General features: G+C 30.3%; 2 protein-coding genes and 2 pseudogenes across 2 annotated transcripts in view; 2 read left to right on the forward strand and 2 right to left on the reverse strand.

The window, feature by feature from the left end:
* LOC149888907 (uncharacterized) overlaps positions 1-24361 on the reverse strand; it is a 280117-nt gene that overhangs the window by 78051 nt on the left and 177705 nt on the right. The window lies entirely within an intron of this gene.
* On the forward strand, positions 6881-8643 carry LOC145195816 (uncharacterized; annotated as a pseudogene).
* On the reverse strand, positions 8925-10285 carry LOC145181282 (uncharacterized). The gene is made up of 2 exons (XM_090087566.1): positions 9870-10285; positions 8925-9771 (listed from the first exon to the last, which is right to left on the reverse strand). Exons 1-2 carry the CDS (start codon positions 10283-10285, stop codon positions 9192-9194), a joined length of 996 nt encoding a protein of 331 aa, XP_089943692.1. The 3' UTR covers positions 8925-9191.
* LOC149888915 (zinc finger MYM-type protein 1-like) lies at positions 11099-17638 on the forward strand (annotated as a pseudogene).

Genomic DNA, 24361 nt, shown 5'->3' on the forward strand with positions numbered 1-24361 from the left:
TTTGAAGTAACATCTGAAACTGTATTGTCAGAAGAAGAAGATTCGTTTTTTGAATTTATTCAACAAGAAATAAATGAAGATGTTTCTTCAAATTATTCTAATGCTGAAGCTAATACCACCAACATCAGTATAGTGACTGGTAGTAATACAGTTGAAACCGCAGAGAAAACGTGTTCGTAACGCAGTTGTTAATGAATTTAGTAAAGAGGACGGTTGTGAAAATAATTTTATTTGGGATGATATTCCTAGACAACAACGAGAATTGTGTTTCACTGCGGATAATAAGTAAATAATGTTCCTGAAAAGCATGATTATCAACTTGCAGTACTAAAAACATTCTTAACAGATGATATTATTAACAATAATATCAGACACAAATAAGTATGTGCAGCTTGCAAAATCAAAACCAGCAATAATGCAAAGAATGCAAACAAAAAAAAAAGTTGCTTTAGTTTATGGGTTAATGTGACACTTGATGAACTAGGGGTGTATGTTGCAATAATATCCATAATGGGAATAATAAACAAGCCACATTATCATATGTTTTGGACTTAAGACCACATACTTTCTACACCTATTTTTTCTAGGCTTATGCGTCGTCATCGATTTGAGTCCACCTGTATAATGATGCATTTTACGGACCACGAATATGAAAATCGTGATGACAGTTTAAGTAAACTTAGGTCTTTTATAGAAAGTGTATCAAAATGTTTCTGAAAATTATACTCCTGAGCAAAATGTCTCTGTAGATAAATACCTCTCTCTTTGGAAAGGTCGATTGAAGTTCCGAGTTTTTATTCCAACCAAACGTGAATGCTATGGAATCAAAGTTTACGTGTTGTGAGTCTAAGACAGGGTATTTGTATCGATTTATAATATATACTAGTTCAGATACAAGCTATCCTGCCCCCAGTAACATAAATTTTCCCAAAGCATATGATGAATATGCATGTTATTCAAAAATAGTTTTATCTCTGAAAAATGGACTGTTCAATCAGGGTTACTGTGTGACCATTGATAATTTGTACACTTTACCTGAAGCATAGTCGCATTATGTGTCACACCATGTTTTGAAATATACACAGCGTGATATAACATCAAGAGATAGTTCCTTAATTGAATAAACTTGATATCAATATGCTTTAAAACTATATAGATATGTGTTTTCAAAATAAAAGTGGTGCTTGAATATATTTTAATTATTCTGTTTAGATATACTTATGGGATACTAAAAATATTAATTTCATTGCATACATATACGTTTCCACATGTTTGATTTTTTACATGTTAGTTTATTGAAAAAAAGTGCAATAATCTGATTTTTCCTTTTTTTTTTGTTTGTTTCTTAGACGAATGCTCTATAAAAGTCATACCTCTATAAATAATTTTAGTATACTCATTTACCTTTTAGAAAAACTTTACTTCAAGGTTAACACATAAAGATAACTGAAAATATATCATTTTTAATAAACCTACAACTTAAGGTAAATAATTATGCGCGCTGAGAAGTCAAACCTACAAAATTGAGCGGAGCGAAAAGGTTAAGCTATTTTACGTTTCATAATGACTATGCGATATCGATAGTAAGTGGTTTAAAAACGTGGTGATATTTTTGTAAAGAATAATCAAGTGAATATGCCAAAATAATGTAAATAAGACTTTCTAGAAGTGGTATTCTTCATCATTTGAACAACGCACACAAAAAATTGAATTTAGATATAAAACCGTCCACATGAAGCAGGCTATTAAGGACATAATGTCAAAGCTTGTAACGGTGAATGGTTTATATGTAAATACCATAACGAATAGTGAATTTATTAGAAAAGGCAAAGACATTGTTACCATTTAATCCATGCTATGAATATGATAAAAAAAAAGATATGATTTAACCAAACAAAGGGTGATTTTGGAAATAACAACAGAATTGTTAGACGAATATGCATCTGTAAGAGATCAACTATCATATTTTAATTTATCAGCACTTTGGATATGGATTTGGATTAGATGTAGACATACCTAATTATTCATCAAAATAAAAATATAAAAAAGAGAGAAACAAAAAACTTGAAAGTATCACATGAAAAAAACTTAAACAATGAAAACTTGTGTCTCAATTTTGATGGAAAACAATTTAACCATTATGAACACCAAATTTGTAGTTCTAAAAAGAATTATCAAGAAATAAAGTTAGCTGTTCCTTTCTTAAAAGATGATAAAGCAGAAACTATTTTTAATGGATTGGTAAAAATTATTGACCTTTTTGATTTATAAAACTTTATACAACTGCTGTTAACACATGTAAAAAAAAGGCCTAGCAACTAGACAGCAAAAAAATTTGGTGACTTTGGGTTTGATAATCCACTGCATGTTTCATGTAAACATAATATTCTGGGCGGAGTTTTTTTCTTGTTATATCATCTAGAGAACAACTAAAAGTGATTTGTAAATTTTCTTAGTGGTAATTGACACAAAATATGGTTTTGAAAATATATTTTTGTTAAAATGATTTTGGTGATCTTGAAGAAGATATCAAGAAAGTTGGCAATCACCAGAAAGATCTTACCTGTCTGAAGTCACGATGAACTAAAAAACCATCAATTATCACAAACATCCAGCGAAGCAATATGTGTTGATTAGTAAAAGTTGCTGAAGACTTGCCTCGATGTATAACTTATTTTGTCTAATAATAAGATGTAAAAAAATAAAAATCATTTGCAAATACAAGGTTCTTTTTATGATTATTAACATTTTTGTTTTTTATAAATTGGTCACCTTTTTGAAAAATTAATACAAATAAATATGATTTTCAGTTATTATACGTAATTGTTCATTAGAAAATAATATAACCAGTAAGAAATAATAGCGGGACAATAGCGGGCCTTGCATAGCGTATGGCGCATGGCGACGTTGTTGCGCCATGTAAGGCCCGCTATTCTTCCATCTATATTTAACCAGCGTCGGCGCGCCGCTAACGAAACTTTATTACCTTTCTCACTGTGTAGGACATATGCGTTGTATAAAAAGTCAACCTCCTAATGCTGACACCCTTCTCAAACATTTTATTCAGCATGCATTATTTATTATTAGATTATTTAATTTTTGTCAAGATGCAGCGAAATATGGATCCCTCGATAAAATATCAGTTTTCCCATTTGAAATCTACCTTTTTCAAGTGAAAAAAATTGCAAAAAACCCCCTTACAACAAATTGCACGCCGATTATCGGAAAAAACTTTATATCATTCTAGCAGTAAAAATTTATAAATTAATTTTCAATAACTAAACTTAAATAACTTACCCCTTTCGGACTTTTAAAGTATTGCTTTTAAGGTAAGAAAATGTTTACCTTTTTTTTTTTTTAGATAAAATGAAAATGTGATTTCAATACACAATACATGGATTTGAAGAATTAAAACTTAAAAGAAATGCTAAATATATTTTGCTGTAGCTCACGATTGTGGTGATTAAGTTTCATTAAAAAAAGTCCAGCAATTTATAGCAATATTACTGTTGCAAAATATATACGAGAACGTATTGGAATAAAATGTATGCGTTTCGCTTTCATTCACAAACAAGGACGGTGTTCTCTATGTGGCTCCGTCTAAATGACTGGTGAGTGATAAATACTGCATTAGGCCACCGTACGACAATAACTATACAATTTATCTTGCTGTCAATGATAGCATAAAACCTCTCAATGAGTAATGGGAGCAGCATAATTATCGCATTAAGGCTCTAGAAGGTACTTATATCATAGTTAAAAATTTTTTTCAGCACTTCCCATAAGCCTGTATAGCTGCTGATTTGGTCGCTATATTATGGATACATAAGCTATTCTACTTGTGTTTGTGTTAATCAATGATTAATTTATTGTAGAAGTAAAAAAATTGCAATATCTGCTTAGCAATGTTAAAGCAGATATTTTGTACCAATCATGTGCACCCATTAAATGAATACTTAAAGGCCATTGAGAAAGAACTTAAGTCAACACTAACATCAATTGTGGAAAGTCCAGATGAGACAATCTACGTAAAAGTTGGTTTGTTCTGCAGATTTTTTTGTTTTAGCGCAACGCATGTGGCTTAGAGAACATTTACATGGAATTTCATTTCGGGCGAAACAAAAGTTAAATTAAGAGCGGAATGTAAGTCGTGATCGTTTACATGAGCTTTCATTTCGGATGAAATGACGAATATATTCATTTCGGGGTGGCCATAATAAAGTGGTCCGTAAAGTTTAACTAACCGCGCATTTCAAGCTTTATTTCAAAATGGCACCTATAAAAAATAATATATACAAGTACATTGCATCGTTGATTTGTCTTATTTCAGCTTTAAATAATATAGCTATGGTTACAGCATTGGTGTTGCCTCATTTATTAAGTTGAAATCTTAATCAACTGCAACTCATTTCTTTTTTAAACATGGATCTTCAAAAAAATTCTAAGCGTCTACAAAAAAACATTAAAAGGTTATATAATACTTTTTTATATAACCTTTTAATATTTTTTTAAATAATGATATATTTTTTTTATTCATAATAGTTTATATAAAAAACAAATGTGGCTTCAATATAAACTGTTATGAATAATAAAAATTGTTATGGTCGTACACAATTATATAAAGTATAATTGTTATTGTTTTTATTGAATTTTAATTTCTTTATTCTAATGCGGATATTAACTTTTATAAATTATATAGGAAATATTATTACAAGTTTTTTTTTACTTAGTAATTTGTTGTTTTTTTTTATTTTTGAATAATATTATTTTAGTCAAGTAAAAAAAAGAAAAAACTGGAAAAACGCTGTTCAAAGTGATAATTGGTAGCGAAATCTTGAATCTGGTTATTTACTTCCTGAAGAATGAATTCCTAATTTAAGAATGGATTATGGTATATTTATGAAACCGATAGACTCTATAAAGCATCATATCTCTCCAAGTCCAAGATTTGTAAGAAGAAATACTATTTCTCCTGAAAAGCGTGTTGCAATTGTTTTGTACTATCTAAAAGATTAAGGCTCATTTAGAATGGCAGCAAATGCATTTGGTGTTTCAAAAGCTACATTTTCTGTGTCACAAGGCCTTATGTGTTGTGCCATAAGCTTAGAACAGGACCAAAGATGATAAAATTCCCAAATACAAATGAGGAAATTAATTCTATCACTTTCAAATTTGAATAGAAATTTGGTATTCCAATAGGGTTAGGTTGCATTGATGGTATTCACATTCCAATTCAACAACCGCAAGAAAATTGCAATGATTATTTTTGTTACAAAATGAAATATTCATTAAATTGTCAAGCAATTTGTGACGAAAAGGGAAGATTCATAGATGTGGAAGTTAGATGGCCAGGAAGTGTCCATGATGCAAGAATGTATGCTTACAGTAATTTGAACAAAATGTTTGTTAATAAACCTTTTCCATTAAAATATCAAGCGCTTGTTCCTTTTTTGTTAGGAGATCCTGCATATCCTCTGTTACCAAACCTTCTTAAAGAGTTTCTGAAAGTGGTAAGCATGCACTTTTCAACAACATGTTGCGTTCAGCTTGTAACCAAATAGAATGTGCTTTTGAAATAAACGTTTAAATACTTCTGATTTTTTTTTCAAATTATGATTGAGGTCTTTATTTAATATTCCTCTTATGTATGTGTATAGTTATACATAATATAATTTTTAAAAATAAATTTTTCGATTTTATCTACTTTTAACATATTGCTCTCGGAAATAGTGTAAAAATGTAATGAGGGCGTTATATTATTTTTGTGACATCCCCACAGTATGCATTGTTTATTATCAAAATAAATTTCATAACATTAAAAACAACAGATAACTTTTTGTTAATTCTAGATTTTGCTGTATTTACACAAAATAGAACCAAGATAAAGTTATTATCTATAAGATTACTTACACTAAAAGCAGTGTTACAGTGGTTTTGGAAACAACAGTAGTGAAAAACTATTGTATATTGTTGACAAATTTGCATAAACCATATTGTAGTTTGGCCATTGCATTTGTTGATTTTGCTTAAAAAAAATTAGCTGAGATGGAAAGGCGCTTTTTTCTACTGTCACCAATGGAGGTTACTAAATTAGCCGTCGCTTCAATAACATTTTGAGTTTGTTTTGAAGAATGTTCCATGGGTTGTATTAGACGTTTTAATGTTATTTCCTCTCTTGCTACATCTAATTGCATCATGTCCCATTGGTATGCAGACAGTTTCTTTTTCATTTTATCTCGGTTTGTATCTTTGACAACCATATAGTCTATTTTTGATTTACTCATTAAATTTAAACTGGACTGACCATGGGTTATAGCTCCTTTAGAAGGCGAACCACTCCATATTTCTCTTAACTTTTCAAAATATTCTTGGATTCATGTTTTATTATATTTAAAAAATCAAATAACAAAAGCCAAGTTATCTTTGTTTCTTAAGAAGAAATTGAGAAAGAAAAGTTTATGATAATCTTACGGTAGCGAATAATTCCCTGTTTTTGTACGCTCCAATTTAACAGCATATTTTTTTAAATCGGACACGTTAAAACCAAGTATGTGGCCAAGTTATATTTTTTCGGTTTAAATTTCGATGAAAGATCGATATTTTAATACTTTTTCAAAGCATTTATTGATTGAATAAAATGTCGGTAACGTATAATAAGAACTTGTGGCCATGGCAGGAATCTCTATAGCCAAAATTCGTAAATTACGGCAGACAAATTTAATTTTTTAGAAATATTCCTTAAGCGCAAAAACCCAAAACTAACTTGGCTGCCATTAAATTTAAGCTATATGGCCAACGAACTTCAATGGACCTTTCCCATAAATCGGCAAATGCGCAATGCATTGTGGTAGTTGTATTCATTTAAATCAAAACAATCCGATTACAGCATTTGGAATTAATTATAATTTTAATGATGAGTTCTTTTACTGCTAACTTAGAAAATAAAATTGATGCTAGTTCTTTTCAGAACTCTTGTCAGGCATCTAAAGCTGTTTGTCGGGAACTTAAGCATGATGAACTTATTGCTGTCGATGAAGAAGAATCTATAAACAAGAGTATATCAACTTGGTCAAGAGACATTTCACTTTTACCAAATATATCTCACAATTTTATCAAGAAATACCTTGTTAATGATACTATATATATTGATAATTGTAAAAGAGGAGCCAATAAGCACCAAACACTTGGCTATCGGTTATTTAAAGAAAATTACGTCAAAAATGTATCTGTTAAAGCAAATGTAAAAGCTTCCATAAATTTGTTTATTGTTAAGTCTAATGTTGCTGCTTCTATGAAACGTAAACAATACGAAGTTTTTATACACTTGTGCCAGTCTACTGGTGAAATACTTTTTGCTAAATGCCATTGTAAAGCTGGTGCAGGGGGCTGTTGTAAGCATGTTGCTGCATCACTATATCAACTAGTTGACTATAAATAATTAGACATTAAAGTGGTCCCAGAAACCGAAGCATGTGCTGATGTTTTACAGATATGGCTTCTGCCAGGTGAATCATCCAACTCTAAAGCAATTTTATTTTCAAACTTAAATTTTGAAAAAGCTGATGCTTTTAAAGATAAAAATAGTACCCGAAAAAGACCTTTAGTTTCAGGAACACGTAAATACCATTCATTACCAAGTTGTTACGAAACTTCAACTTTACAACTTCAAACATTATGTGAAGGTTTAGAAAATCTCTGCCAGGGGACATATATATCTTTAATAATTCGTGATAATGACTTTCAAGCATGTTCCTTTTACAATCCATCTCTGTCAACATTTGTAGAACATGATATTGCAGATTGTTTTAGTAAAATAAATGACAGATTGATTATTATTACTCTATTTGACAAATTAAATAATATGATTGATTTTAGTTGTTTGACCTCTGAACAAAAAGCATATGTAGAATTGCATTTAATTGTTGACATTGAGGAAGCTAAAAATATTGAAGTCAATACAGTAAAACAATCTGAAAGTACATTATGGTATCAAAAAAGATGCAAACGATTGAGATCTTCAAATTTTGGTAACGTAATAAATAGGTGGAAAAAAATTTACCCAACATCCATTTTAAAAAAAGCTTTACAAACTAAAAGTATCAAAGTAGGAGAAAGTTGTATGTGGGGAAAGGATAATGAAGAAACAGCAATAAAACTATATGAATGCATAACGAAGTTTAGTGTTACTCGATATGGGTTTTTTATAAACCCAAAATGCCCTTGGTTGGGTTGTAGCCCTGATGGAGTAGTTAACACTGAAAAAGTACTTGAAGTGAAATGTCCTTATTCAAAAAAACATTTAACAATTGAAGAAGCGTGTCAAGATAAAAACTTTGAAAATGAAATTTAACAATGGTGTTCCAAAATTAAAAATAAAGCATCCCTATTATTATCAATGTCAAGGCATTATGGCACTAACAGAAACTAAAACAATTGATTTTATTGTTTACACAGAAAAATCATTGCACATCGAAACAATAGATTATGACGCGGAATTATGGAATACAATTATTTTTCCAGAGTTAACAAATTTTTATTTCAAATTTATGTCAACAGAAATATTTAAAGTAAAATAAAATTCACAAAATATTTATAAAACTTTTCTTATTTTGTCTTGTTATATTATTTGCTATCAGTTTTTATTAGAGGTTGTAGAAAATTAACTAAATAACAAACTATGACACATATTTTGTTCGTGTCAGCAGCCATTGAAAGTGGAAATGTGTTTTGTAATATTTTGTAGTTTTTGATTCTTGCAATTGCACGTTCAACATGAATTCGCACAGATGCAATTCTTCTTGTTTCTAATTCTTTTTCCAATGTAAGTTGGAAATCGCCTTCAAGAAATGGTAGTATGTTGAGACTTATTCCTTTTGGTAAGTCATTTACAATATCGAAACCTCGATCTGCCATCAGACTATCACCTTTTTCTAATAATTTTAGTATGCCACAGTGATTTTTTATCTGTTTATCGCTTGATCTTCCTGCATATAAATCAGAAACAAATGTAATTGCACCACTTGGTGCAATACCAATCAAACCCTTTGCTGTGTGATGATGTTTATATTTTGAGAAGATTGCTGATTGAGTGCGATAACTAGTTGGCATCACAGTAAAAATCTCTGTACAGTCTATAATTACACGAGTATTAGGGTATACATCTTTAAAGCAACTAGGCATTGTTTCATTAACTAGTTTTTTTTTGTTGGCCATATTGGAATTGATCTAAATTTTATGTGCATTAATATCCTACTGGTAGTGCTTGATGAAATATTAAACCGTATTGCTAAATCTTCTACAGGAAAGGCGCAACGTAGTCGAACTAGCACTATAAAAAATTCCTCTTCAACATTTAATATACGTAGTCTTCCTCTTGTTTTAGATGAAGAAGTTTCATTTAAATCATCAGCCATAATAGAGATTAAACCCCAATAATTGAGTGAATATATTTCTGGTTCTAAAAACTTCATGACTACTTTAAATAGTTCATAATTTTCAAAACCTGTGTAAAATTTGAAATGTTCTTTGTTATGTTGAAACCTTTCAACTGTAAATTGTGATAGAAGTAATTTTTCATTGAGCTTACATATAGCTTCTTTTTGAGTGTTTACTAACTGTTGTTTTTCTTTTATAATATCCTCAATTTGATCTTTAAGATTTTTATTTTCTTGTTTTAATTTCTCTTTGTAGCTCAAAACAAGAGTTGACAATTCTTCTCTATAAGGTATTTGTGTTGTTTTATGTATTAAACCAAGGCTATTTTTGGTTTTCCTTGGTTCAAGAGCAGTTGGTTTAATTGTTTTTGGAAAAATTGTTGGAGCATTGTTCATATAAGTTTTTTTGTTTCCTTGAAAGTGTGCTGAACAAACTCTGTGTGACGAAGAAGGAATAAAGTCTCTAACCATAACTTTCTTAAAACTTTTTCCTTGGGTAAAACATAAAATGATAAGTTTTTATTACGCTTAGAATTATTAAAACAGTTTGGAACACAACAAGTACAGCCACCACTTTTTGAACTGAAGTCAACTTCACTGTTAAAAGTGAGTTCAACTTCCCTCAGTGAGATCGAATTTTGTGAAAAGAGTGAATTTGAACTTTGTGAAAACAGTGGTTCACTGTTTTCACTAAGTTCAACTTCTCCGTTATTAGTAAGTTCACCTTCAGTATTTTCACGTTCATCTTCATTGTCTTCAAAAAGTTCAATTTCACTGTTCTCACAAAGTGAAATCTCACTGTTTTCACATAATTGAACACCACTGTTAGAATTTATTGGGCTTTTCAACATTTTTTGATTTAACATGATTTGATTTAAATGAATACAACTACCACAATGTATTGCGCTTTTGCCGATTTATGGGAAAGGTCCATTAGTCGTTAGACGAAAGATTGTTACGCAAGTCTTACAAAAATTTTCAAATTCTTTTCAATAACTTAGTATATCCATAAAATGTTTATATCGTGTAAATGCTTATATTTATAATGTTTATAAATATACATGTAGTATATCCCTAAAATGTTTCCATTTTTAATCCCAAAAATTCTAAAAGATTTTAGTAAATATTAGATACATTTTCTTATAAATTAGTTGGACTTCAAACTATGTGGCCATTGCCACAATAGATCTGCGCCTGGCTTTAGTAAGCTATAAAGTAACCCTTACAGTTAATGACGCTTTATGGCAACACTAGCCCATAAAGGGTTAAATAAAAGTCTACATGAATAATAGATAATTAATTTGATTTTAAATAGCTGCTATAAAAAACGTCTAAGAGTACGTTTACATAGCATTTCATGGCGGGGAGAAATTAAATATTTTTATTTCGGTCTTTAATAAAACACACATCTATTTACATTCACGAGGCGAAATTAAATTCATGTTGGTGAGAATTTCATTTTTGTCATTTTGACCGAAATGAAATTTCGTTTCGGTTATCGTTTTATCATATAAACAGTTTTTAATCAAAACGCGCATGCTTAAAAATTACATGATTGACATATTAATTTTTCTTTAGTTGGTTAATTTCAAACAACCGAAAAATTTTATTCATTATGATGTAATATTGTCACATTTGACACGCGACACTGCTTGAAATAAATAATGGACGGTGTAAGTTGCAATTTTCCAAAAAGATTTTAAAAAAGGTTATATAAATAACTATTATTAAATATAATTTAAATACTGCACTAAAATATGAAAAGTAAAATTTTTACGTAAATTAGCTCTTAATAATTACAATTCTATATATGGCTACCTTTGTTACATAATATTATTTTATTTCTAATTACTATATAGCAATGTATAAACAAACTTCCTATTAAAATTCAATATAATAATAGAATCGATAATAATTATATTAGTAATACGTAGTTAATACAAGGTACCTTATTTACGTTCTATGAAACTACGCAAAAACATATGAATCATAATTATTATAATTTTTAATAGGTGTAGTTTTATCGTTTAAGTTTTACTGCATTCCTTTTCTTCTTTTACTAAGTTAAGCAACCTAAGCAAAATGTTATGTATTGAGACGAGTAAATCAAATCATTGTTGTGAATTAGAAGAAGAGGAACCACGTTCTACAATAAATTAAAAGACATTGATTTTCAAACTTTTAATAACGCTAAAACCTGCAATAGCAATCCTATTTGTATTAAATCTGCCAGTCTCGTTTCTATTACAAAAAATAGATATAAGATAGATAAAGAGAAATCCTCAAGATGGACTTGGAGTGATGAGTTGGTAGAAGTTTTATTGGAAAACTTAGTAAATTATAAAACTAATATAAATTATAAAGCTTTAGACTTTGAAAAAGATTTGCCTGCCATGTATAGTTCTGTTAGAGAAATGATGGGACAGATATATCCATCCTTTATCGATAGCTGTTAGTTGCTTGTGCACTAGAATCAAAACATTGGCCTAATGTATTAAATTACAAAACTCGACTCATTAAAGAGCTTTCTGAGATAAATTTAATGTTTCCAAGAAAACCTGATTCTCACAAATTCAATACAAAAATGATGGACTTTGTACCCTTAGTTAAAAGAAATCTTAGTTATACAGCATTAAGGTTTTTTTTTTTCTTTAGAACTTTTTTTTATTATTTTTTTTAATTCAAATGATATCACAAAGTAGGCCCAAAATTCCGGATGTTAGAATCATGAACAGTTTAGACACTAGTTGCATTATTTTTTTTCCATTTCTTTCTTCCAGAATTCAATCCATTTTTAATAGACTTTTGTTTTTTAGCTATTTAACTTGTTATTGGAACATCTTATTATTAAAAAAACAAGTCACTAAAATTATGTAAGTGACTAGTTTGTTTAGTAATAACCATTTGGATAATATATAAATGATTTGGTTGTTTAATAAAAAGGTATGGTGTATACTAAAATTACACTCATTTTATTATTATTAATATTACTTTTCAGTAAATATTGTTTTTTTGTGTCAGAACTGCTGAAGATGGAAATTGTCTTTACAGCTCAGTCTCTTTGATTTTAAATGACAGAAAGCATACTTCAAAAATTTTAAGATTGCTAACGTCAATTGAGTTATTTGAAAACACTTTTACACAAGGTATAACTATTTTTTGAGTTATTTTAATCAACATAGATCAGAATATTCTCAGCTTGCTAATTTGTTTTTTATAGCTGTTTCGTTTAAATGCTCTGATAGTTTTTCAACATTTAATGATAATATGATTTCAGAACTTCTTTTAAAAGAAGCATATTTAAATTTCTTGGATAAAACATTTTCATAGTTTATTTGCCTAATAGCATTATATAGTGTTATAAAGCAACTTATTGAATCTGTCTATCCTGAAATTGGTTTTAAAAAGTATCATAGCTTTTTTAACACTGTTATAAAGCCTCGTATCCAAAAATAATATCCAAAAATTAAGTCCAATAAATATTTTGTGGTGCAATTAAGATAAAACAATAAACAAAAGTGTTTTATTTTTTAACCCAAACCATTTTGTAACACTGATTAAAGATCTTCCAAACAAACAACCAGCTTTTATAATGAGTGATAGAATTTTAGCTGATATCAAAAGAAAACAAATTTCAAAGACAAGTTTTTCAGCAGCAGAGAATAAAATACAAAAAAAAAATTCATTCTAAATTATCTTTTCCTACTGTTTCCAGGAACACTTCAGATTTAGATAAGTTGGCTAATTGTAATAAAACAGTTAACACTGAAGTAATTGTTTCAAAAGACAACAACAACAGTGATAAAAACACTATTGACTCTTACGTTTCACTTAAGGAAAACATTTTTGCTGATGTTAGTTTATTAAATACAAATCAGCTAGCATCCTATTCAAATTATGTTTCTTCATACCATCAACAGGGTGAAAAGTTAAAATCAGGAACAAATGATAATGAGCTGTTACTTCTAATTAATAATGTCTAGGTTCCAGATAAATGCTTCCATTTCCCCTTAACAGGTAAAAGCAGAAAAAGGCATTTTTTGTTAAAATGGTTAGATGATTTTTCTTGGCTTTGTTATTCTAAAATTGAGGATGGTGGATATTGTCATCCATGCACTCTTTTTTGTCTAGGTTTACTAAACAAATATGCATTACGTAAGTTGTTCAAAGGACCATTCAATACCTGACATAATACTGTAAAAGTTTTCAATGATCATGACGGCTATTCCACGTTGCATAAAAGGTTTATATAAATTTCAAATCCTAGAAAATAAAAAAATAAAAAACTAAATGTATCATTCAAAAGTAAAAGGTTTGTAGTTTTTAAAAACATGTAACATGTAGAACTAGTTTTCGAAGATTTTTAGGATTTGAAGCTTAAACTTTAAACAAAATTTTTAGACTTCAAATTTAAATTATTTTTCTAGTAAAAATATAGATGGGGCTCTTGCTTTTCAAATTGAAAATGTATTATAATAATTAAATAGTCTTCCATTGAGAAGTTTCAATTTGGTCTTCTTTAAGTTTGTCACGCTGTAACATGTCACGCCGTGACACAATAATTTTTTAAAGACCCAGCGGGCATTTATTTTTAAAAGTTACGTTCTAAATGCATTTTAAAATGTCTTCCAAACATTCTTCCAAAAAGAAAATTTAAAAGGTGTTTAAAAAACGTGTAAAAGTCATTTAGAACGTAACTTTTAAAAACAAATGCCCGTAGGGTAATTTTTATAAAAACATTACGCAAAAAGATGTTGGTTTAACATTTGTACTATTTTTACTGTATTTTTTTTGTGGATAAGTTTTGAAACCTCCTTTAATATAACTAATACCATTTTTTTTTTATTAAACTTGTAGGTGTACCTGTAATATGTAGACATATTTTACTAACACCTTTGTTATTTAGTTTTTCTTAAATTTTGTCGCGCCATTACTGAAGTTATTCTGAATATTTTTTGTTTATACAAATCTTTATAAAAAGTAAACTTTCACAAACAAATTGTTTATTTCTTCGTTGAAAGTAATGAAAATGCCTCTGAAAAATGCTGAACGCCTGAGAAAGTATAGAGAAAGACAAATGCAAAAATTTGGTCCGGATTTTATAAAGGAAAAGGACTCAATACGGAAAAAGGAAAAACGAAATTCTAATGTTGAATTAGCACGTTTAAAGGACAAGTTAAGAAAAAAAAAAGAGTAGAGTTCATCTAAAGTAACATCTAACATCTCTCCTGCTTACAAATCATCTTGTACACTTGGTAAAGCTGTTTAAAAAGCAATACGTGCTCTTCCAACTTCTCCTCTTAAAAAAGCAGCTGTTGTTAAACAACTTACAATTCAGTTTAACAAAGATTTACCAGATATGCAACCAACACATGGACCTTATGCTCTTAACGATGAAACGAAGCTATGCGTCATTAATTTCTTTGAACAAGATGGTATATCCCGTCAGGCACCTGGAGTAAGAGATGCGATTGTTTTAAGACGCAATAAAGAAAAAAAGAAAATGCAAAAAAGGTAAAAATGAATATAAGTGAAACATATCAAATATTTAAAAATGAATACACTGATTTTTAAATCAGTAAATCCAAGTTTGCTAGTTTGAGACCAGATCATATACTTTTATCTAGCATAATGCCTAGAAATGTTTGTTCATGTCAAAAACCTGAAAACATTATCTTATCACTCAAAGCATTACATTTCATCGATTTGAAAATTCCCCTTTATTCGCATGCTTTACCAAATACATTAGTGTGTGACGAGAAAAATGATCAATCTTTGTGAAGCTTGTAAGGACAGAAAGTTATTGCTCAAAACATACCAATTAGAGAAAAAAAACCACGATAAAAAAATTACCTGGTACCTTTGGGAGAAAGCTACGCAACTTGATGGAACTAAGTACCTCGAAAAAGCAATAAAAAAAGACAAAGCCATAATTTTGTATAACAATGTTTACAGAATCCTCCCAAAACTTCTTTTGCATTATTTTATAAAAGGAAAACAATCAATGAGTTATAAAACCAAAAAAAAGATTTAAAAAGCAATCTTGATTCATTTTTGTTACAAGTTGACTTAGTAGAAAATTTCTCAACTTTTTGGCAAGATGAAGTTCAGTCAGCACATATTGGAACAAAAAATTAGTAACGTTATTTACTGCTGTTAGTTGGCATGGTGACTCTTGTAAATCTGCCGTTATTATTTCTGATGATTTGCACCATTTAAGAAATTCAGTTATTTATTTTATTGACTTGTTAGAAACTAACCTTATAAGAAAGGATGTAAAATACTTGCAAGTTTGGTCTGATGGTCCAAGCAGTCAATTTAAAAATTGTTACATAGTAGCTTCAATTCCATGGCTTGAAAGCAAGCACAAAATTAAAATTTCCTGGAATTACTTTGCAACCTCTCAAAAGGACCATGCGATGGTATAGGAGCAACCATAAAAAGATTAGCAGCATAAAAAATTGTTCGAAGAGAAGCTCTGATTAATGACGCAACAGCATTTTATAAAGCCGTCAGAGATGAAAGTCTCTGCGTCAAAATGATATGTCTTTATGAGGTCATAGAGATGATAAGGAGAAATTCGAGAACCATCAAAAATTACAGGGTTGGGTAACTTTATTGAGCTTTTAAAACTTAGAGTTAATGCAGGTGATTTAATTCTAAAGAAGCATCTTTTCTCTACCCCAAAAAAACTCCACATATATTTCAAAGACCACTCATGAGTTGATTGAGTGTTGTCGAAATGCAATGGAAGAGATTCTAATAAATGATATTAAAAAAAAAAAAGTACTTCTCTATTATAGCAGATGAGGCTTCAGACTGTGAATTGTTAGAATAACTTTCTATTGTCATACGTTATGTTGACTTGAACAATAGTATTAAGGAAGTTTTTTTATGTTTTTTAAAATGCAAAACAGGAACAAGTGGTTTAAATATAGCTACCAACACTCTTGAAACTTTGAAAGAATTCGGTTTAGATATAAAAAATTGCAGAGATCAGTCTTATCATGGAGCTGCTTCAATATCAGGTGAAAACAAAAGTGTTTCATCTCATATAAAAAAAAACAATACAATTGGATTATTTCTCCACTGTGCCTCACATAAACTTAGTTTAATTGTTGGTTAGAGTTGCCAAATCCAGCAAGTAAAAAATTTGCTTGAGCAAGTTAAAGGCATATCTTATTTTTTTAATTTATCTTCTGAAAGAAGTAATTGTTTAAAAAAATACCTTCTACCTGGTCAGGCAAAATTTATTGACACATGTTGAACTCGGTGGGTACAAAAGCTTTTTAGACTTGATATGTTTTTTGATAATTATTCAGCAGTTTTTTTTGCTTTTGAAGAAATGGAAGACTATAATTTAAGATTCTAATAAAGAAATATCTTCAAAAACATCTTTTTTTATGAAGTTGTTGAGAAATTTTTCTTTTATTGATTCTTTAGTTTTAACTAAACAGCTTCTGGATTACTTTTATGGAATTTCCATCACCCTTCAAGCTAAATCTTTTGATATTTCCCAGCAAGTAGATGAAATTCAAAATTTGACTAAACATTTAAAACAAATACAGAGAAATGTTGATGCTTACCATGACAAATGGTATAAAATTGCTCTTACATTGGCAAAAACATTTGATGTTGATGAAAAAAAACCTATATCATGTGGTGTTCAGAAACACAGAGATAATCAAATATGTGATACTATATCTGGTTATTTTAAAGTTTCTATTACATTGTCTCTTGTGAATCATCTTCTCAATGAGCTAGAAAACAGGTTTGATGTTGAGAGCATGATTGTTTACAATGGTCTATGTGCTATTCCTGCTTATTTAGTAAAGCAATATCTTAGATCTTGCACATGGAAAGAAAAGTTCTTAATGTTTTTGAATTTTTATAAATCAGATCTTCCTCATTTCTCATCGATTCATGCTGAATTAGAGTTATGGGAGGAGTTTTGGAAAGAAAAGACAGAATTACCATCTACTATTTCTGATACATTAAAGTTCATGGATATCAGAGGTTTTTGAAACATTTTAGAGGCTTTTAATATACTTGCTACAATACCAATCACAACTTGTGAGTGTGAAAGGTCAATATCTACTCTTAGGAGAATAAAAACTTACACCAGGAGTACTTTGTTAGAAAAAAGAGTTATTGAAATTTTTGCATCCAAAGGAGACAGAAAATTAGAGCTAATATTCAAATGATGAGTAAACTTAGAATTGATGAGTAAATAGTAGTTTTAAAAATTTAAATATTGTTTTAAGTGTCTTATATAAACTTCTATTCATTTTTTCAAACTTGTAAACTGTGAAAATCATTTTTAATAAGCAAATTATTTCTATACATTCTTGAAAGTGCTTTCAGGTTATATCAGTTTTAACTTTTTTTAGCTATTACTTAACTTGTTGTATTATATTTAGTCTACATATTTATATATTAACAATTTTAAAAAAGAAAAAGAAATTATAAAAAGATAAAAAAAAAATATTGGGCGTAACTATCTATCAAGAAAAGTAAAGGATCCAGAAATGAAGTGCTAACCTTAGGCAACACGACAGTGTACAGATGGAGTGCAAAGTCCTATGGCTTAACTTCTCGTTGGTGCACTTCGTTAAATAAGTTAGACAAGTGTTACATGTCTAATTTATGAACTAAATAGCCAAGGCAACATTTTGAATAACTTTATTAATAATAGGATAACTAAAAAAATACAAAACAACACTTTACCAAGCTTGACTCGATTGTTTAGCATAGCATTACATTAGCAAAATTGTATCGAATAAACACATATAGTGTACAGACTTCAATAACAGGTAAAAAGTTGTTTTTTTAAAAAAGTGAATTTTATCTGGTTTTGCAAATCCACTCCTCATATATGATATTATTTTACCTCTATAAATTAAATCATTTTATCTGTAATGATTTTTAAATATGCATGTGTTCTAGGATTACGCAATTAATTAGGAACTTGATATAATGATGTTATTTTTTATAAGTCTACAAGGATAAAATAAATAATCTTTAAGGCCTGCCGACAAGAGTTCCTTACATTACATGAAAATGTCCTTATAGAAAAATTTGAAAGGATTTATCAACGAAGTTTTTAGCCACATTTGTGAAAATTATTGTATTTCAAGTGCGCTCTCAACTAACTAAATCTGGGATGGTTAAGTAGAGAAGAAAACAAATTAAGTCTCCCTGTGACTTTAAGTAAAAAAAGTTATAGGAGTGACGCTCATGGGCTAGCCTTTAACTCACAAGCCCTTCCCACAGGAATACCAAAAGTAAAGTAGGTTATCCATAATTTGGCCAAACAGTTAAAAAGTCCTGGATACGCCCCTGAAAGCCAACAAAAATAGAACGCTTTTTTTTTGTTATTCAACAGGTGAACACAAGCTAAAACTATCCTTAATGGTAGAATGTACTTTTTTAAAAGTAAATACGAGGTTTAATATAGTAATAGAGGAAAGATGTAAAAACCTCAAATATCTCTTTTTTTTTTATTTTGTGTCAAAATAACGCATTTATACAAAAACGAGTTGTATTTACGATATGAAGGGCTCAGTGGAAAAAGTACTTAAGTTACATTTTTTCAAAAACGAGTTAAGACCGGTATATTATTTGATTACCTCCCCTAAACCATCCCTGTAAATTTAGGCCATGGAAAAAGTACCGAAGTAGCTTAAATCGAATACTATACATCAGCTGTTTTGGTAAAATTTTGAAGAAAAAGTTCTTAAGTGCTGATCTTTAGGGAAAAAAGTTCTTAACTGTTACCAACCAATCACAAAATTACTGCCAGCCAATAGAATGCACCAAAGAGTCACACCCTTCCTGTTACTTTCAACAATAATGGCTGACACCGTAGTTGAGAAAAGTGAAAACAAAACTGGGAAAAAAAGAAAATCTACACCAAATAAATGGTCAAAGACGTGCCAAAGCGTGCCAAAGCTTCAGGTATGTAATCAAAATTGAGTAATCAAAATAATGAAATTAAAGATAGCTATGTATACTAACTTATATTTAAAAAAAAAATCACTTTACTTTAAATCATGCCATGAGGCATGATGCTATAATTTCGGCTTCCATGCAGTACAGACTGTACACAGTACTGTTATCACTGCAGAATTTCGGCGATTTGAGGACTTTATTATTAATATTATGTAAAATCTAGATCTAGTCTGTTTTAAATTATACGTATATTAGCCTTAGTTATTTATTTCTATTGAATTAAACAGTTCTCAGTTCTATTTTTAAATAGTAGGCCCTATCTTAATTTGATTTTTTTAAAATTTATAGTTTATAGATCTAGTTACTAGATTTAGTATTAGCCTATCTATACTATTAGTATTACGCCCTCTTCACCTCACTCATTTTATGTTGCAGCCTAATGTAAAATGTAAACTTTATATTTACAGGCGATGCGCACAAAAACCACGTGGGAAAGAATGTTAATGAAAGGAGCCAGCACTATGTGGACTGCAGGTGCAAATGCCTAGAGAAGTTTAACGATGGAGAAAAGAATAATATTTTAAAAGAATTTAATGAGCTTGCCGAACATGAGAAACAAAACATTTATTTAAGGGGTTGCATTTCTGTAAAAGAAGAAAACACTATTAGGCGAAAACAGAGTCAGGCAGTCCCCAAAACATTCCGTAGCACCTACAGCTACACAATAAAAGAAACTGGCTCTCCTATACCTGTGTGCAAAAATGCTTTTTGTGCTCTGCACGGTATTAAGGAATCACGTCTGAAAAAAAAGGTCCTTGACTTTGAAGAACCCCTACAAGTCTTAAGAGGAAAGCATGGCCATCACAAAAAACTTAATGATGAGATTCGCCAAGCAATCCGTAAACATATTTCTTCATTTCCTGCAAGAGAAAGCCACTATTCTCGAGCAGACAATAGAAAAAGGATCTACCTAACCTCTGACCTTAACATTTCTGAGTTGTTTAGGTTGTTTTTGGAACAACACCCAGACATGAAAACTATCGCCAAAGAATGGATCTACAGAGATATTTTCAACTATGAATTTCAACTACGCACAGATGTGTGTGACACATGTGAAAAACTTAATGCTGATATTAAATCTACCACTGTCAACAGAAATAATGATTTGGTGTTAAAACTGAGAACTGAATATGAAGTTCACAAAAGAAAAGGGGATGACTTCTACGAGCAGATAAGAGAGGACAAGCATCTTGCTCTTTCTACTGATGATACTCAAGTCATAGCTATGGATTTTCAAAAGAACCTGCTTCTACCTGTTACTGGGATTGGTCAGGAATACTACAAAAGACAGCTGGCTGTGCATAACCTTGGCATTCATGATGTTTGCTCTGGAAATGCTTCGATGTACATTTATGCCGAAAACTTTGCTGACAAAGGACCAAATGAGGTTCTTTCATGTCTGGAACACCATAGAGATGAATTGCCAGAGTCGATAAGGAAACTGGTCATTTTCACAGATAATTGTTTTTCACAAAACAAGAACCGATACATTGTTGCTTTTTTGCAAAATTTATGTAATAATAAACTCAGTGAAGTTGTTATTAAGTACGCTATTCCTGGTCACAGCAGAATGCCATGTGACAGAGACTTTGGCAGGATTGAAAAAAAAATAAAAAACAGATAAGTTTCATAAGCCTTCTGACCTGGTAAATCAAGCATTAATAGTTCATGGAAAATTGTGTATGTCGAACATCCATTTACTGACAATTTGGAAATGGACAGTAGACCTGTTGTAAGGGTTAAAGATTTTAAATCTAGCCTGGATAAAGTAATTAAAGCGCCAGAGGGTATTGCCAGTCTCAGAGGGATTTTATTTGAAAGGCTGAAGAACCCTGTAGGCAGAAGCTCAATGACTAGCCCCCTCACTTCCACTTTAAATTTATTAAAAAGGGGAAAATCATTGAGCACCTTAAAATCGGCAATTAAGGATTGCCCTTTGGCATTCAACGGTTTTCTTCCAATAAAAAAAGCAAAATTTAATGATATTATGTCATTTTTGTCGCATGTCCATCTTCCAGAGAGTGTAACTTTTTACACTTCCCTCAAACCTATAGAAATGTCTCCAGAAGAGGATGAGCATGCTGATGATTTTGAATAGGGCATTAATTTAATTTAAATTTGTATAGATAATTATTATGGTAAATAGTGTTACCATCAAGATTGTAAATAATTATCACATCACATTTGTTTTACTATTTTTGTTGACCAATAGTGTAAATTAACTTTGTGTTTATACTTTTTTGTTTAAAATTTGAATGGAAATAAACATTTTGACATAATCATAAACATAATCTTGTCAAAAAAGTGTGTTTATTGTTAAAGAATATTACTATTTGCCATTAGATGTTTACCTTAAAGGCAGTCTTTTAATAAAATGATTTTCCAGTAGGTATTATTCAAATAGCAACTATAACAAGTATCAGTAGATTGTTCCATCTTATGTAACCTACACTAATAGGCAGATGATCACTGATAAACTTAACACTGGCAACAGAAAAGTTATCTACCTATTAATTAAACATCATACTAACAGCTGCTTGAATTATAAATAAACAGGGTGTGAGAAGGGGACTATTATAGATTGACAAAAACATTTATTGGTGCAAAACATTGCTGGTAAATTTAAAAATTAAGTTGAAAATAAAAATTTAGGGCAAAAAGTACCTAAGTGCAAAACATCTTATTTATCACAAAATCATTATTTTTTTACAAAACAAGTATAAAACTTGGTTTAGATATGAAGCATTGTGTGCTGGATATAAAAAAAATTTTACAGTTGAGTAAAATGAATAAAAGGTATTTCAGCTTCAATTTAAAAACTTTGACCTACTTTTTCTCAAAACTCTCAAAATACACTTAATATATATATATATATATATATATATATATATATATATATATATATATATATATATATATATATATATATATATATATATATACAGTATTGGACAAAACATTTGCAACCAACATCGAGCAATGCTAAAAAGTGTTCCTAATTTTACATGTCTTAAAAACGAAACGAACTATACTACCACAGCAAACAGTTCAGGAGTCTAGAATCATAGCATGCCATGACATGAGCAATCAGCTGACAGGTGACAGCACACAGGCAGAATTTCGTTGACAAGTGCCATTTTGCAGCGAACAAAACAAGTGCAACTTTTTTGGTTTGTTTCATTTTCTTTAGTCTGGTCCGTGTCAACGTCACGGATGTTTTTTAATAATTAAAGGAAGTATCCAGAAGTTTCCAGAAGCATGCAGAAGCTTGCAGAAGTTTCCAGAAGAGGCATCTGGTAGCATCCAGTAGCATCCAGAACTATTTATTGCTTTTATGACTTCAAGTGCAAAAATGGCTCCCGACAGTCTTTGATTGAAACTAAGAAAGAAAATTATTGGCGAATACTTAAGTAAAATGTCACAAAAAAATTTTTGCGATAAATATCGCGTGAAAAAATGGATCGTATCAAGACAATGTTCCAAATATCGTTCTACGGGGAAGTTGGCAGCAGATAACAAAGGTGGAAGACCGCGTTCCACTACTTCTAGAGAGGATTCTATGATCGTCAGATCCGTCAGGAAGGATCCCTGGATATCATCAGTCGAGATACAAAAGCAATTAGAGCTGCCTGTATCGGACCGAACAATCAGACGACGTGCTGTTGAAGCCGGATTGTTTTCTCGCCGCCCTGCAAAGAAACCGCTGATTTCACTAAAAAACCAGAAGAAAAGACTCCTGTTTGCTACATCTCATATTGACTGGAATGTGCAGAAATGGCGAACTGTCCTGTTCAGTGATGAATCGAAGTTCAACATCATTGGGAGCGATGGCATTTGTCGTGTACGTCGACCGGCCGGAAAACGCCTCGATTTACGTTACTACCATAAGACCGTGAGGCATGATGGAGGCAATGTAATGGTCTGGGGGTGTTTTTCTGCTAACAGTTTAGGCCTAATACATCGAAACGGTGGATTAATGGACCGTTTCATGTATAAAAAAATCCTAAAAGATGTTATGTTACCTCATGCTGAATGGAATATGCCAATAAAATGGGTTTTTCAGTAAGAAAACGATCCGAAACACTTGCAAAAGTAGTCAAGCAGTGGTTTTAAGACAACCACCTATCGGTGATGGATTGGCCGCCTCAATCTCCGGATCTCAACCCTATCGAGAACCTGTGGGAGATCGTCAACCGCAGAATTAATCGTGAAGGTGTTCGTAAAAAGGAGCAACTGTTTGAACAAATCCAAAAGGCCTGGGCTGCGATTCCACAAAGTTTCATAGATCACCTGATCGAATCTATGCCTCGAAGATGCAAGGCTGTGATCGACAACAAAGGATTCGCCACGAAATATTGATAGCGAAATACAGCTTGGTCAACATTTTGTCGAGTTGCACTTGTTTTGTCCAGAAGGAAATCAACTTTTTTTAATATTTTTGATTAATTTATTAATTTTCGTGTACCAATAATGAACTTTGTGATGAATAAAACTTGAAGAACTTTGTCTCTAAACAGTTACATAGTTATTTCTCTAAATTGAAAAAATGCAGCACTTTTATATAAAGAAACTAAATTAGCATTATTTGGTTGCAAATGTTTTGTCCAATACTGTATATATATATATATATATATATATATATATATATATATATATATATATATATATATATATATATATATATATATACATATATATATATATATATATATGAGACAGCAAAATAAATTTTCAGTTTCTGATGTGATAGATTTTGTAACTAATATGTCTGATTTATCGGATTTATCAGATGATGATGAGTTTTTAGTCAATGAGACTGACAATTATACTGCAGCTGATGATGATGTTGATGATAACGATAATTATGATGATAACGATAATTATGATGATGACGTTATGCCGTTAGCTGCTCTAAA

This window comes from Hydra viridissima, unplaced genomic scaffold (genome assembly GCF_058129835.1).
Source record: "Hydra viridissima isolate aposymbiotic clone 2 unplaced genomic scaffold, HvirCarnegie_v1 scaffold_5, whole genome shotgun sequence".
NCBI lineage: Eukaryota > Metazoa > Cnidaria > Hydrozoa > Anthoathecata > Hydridae > Hydra > Hydra viridissima.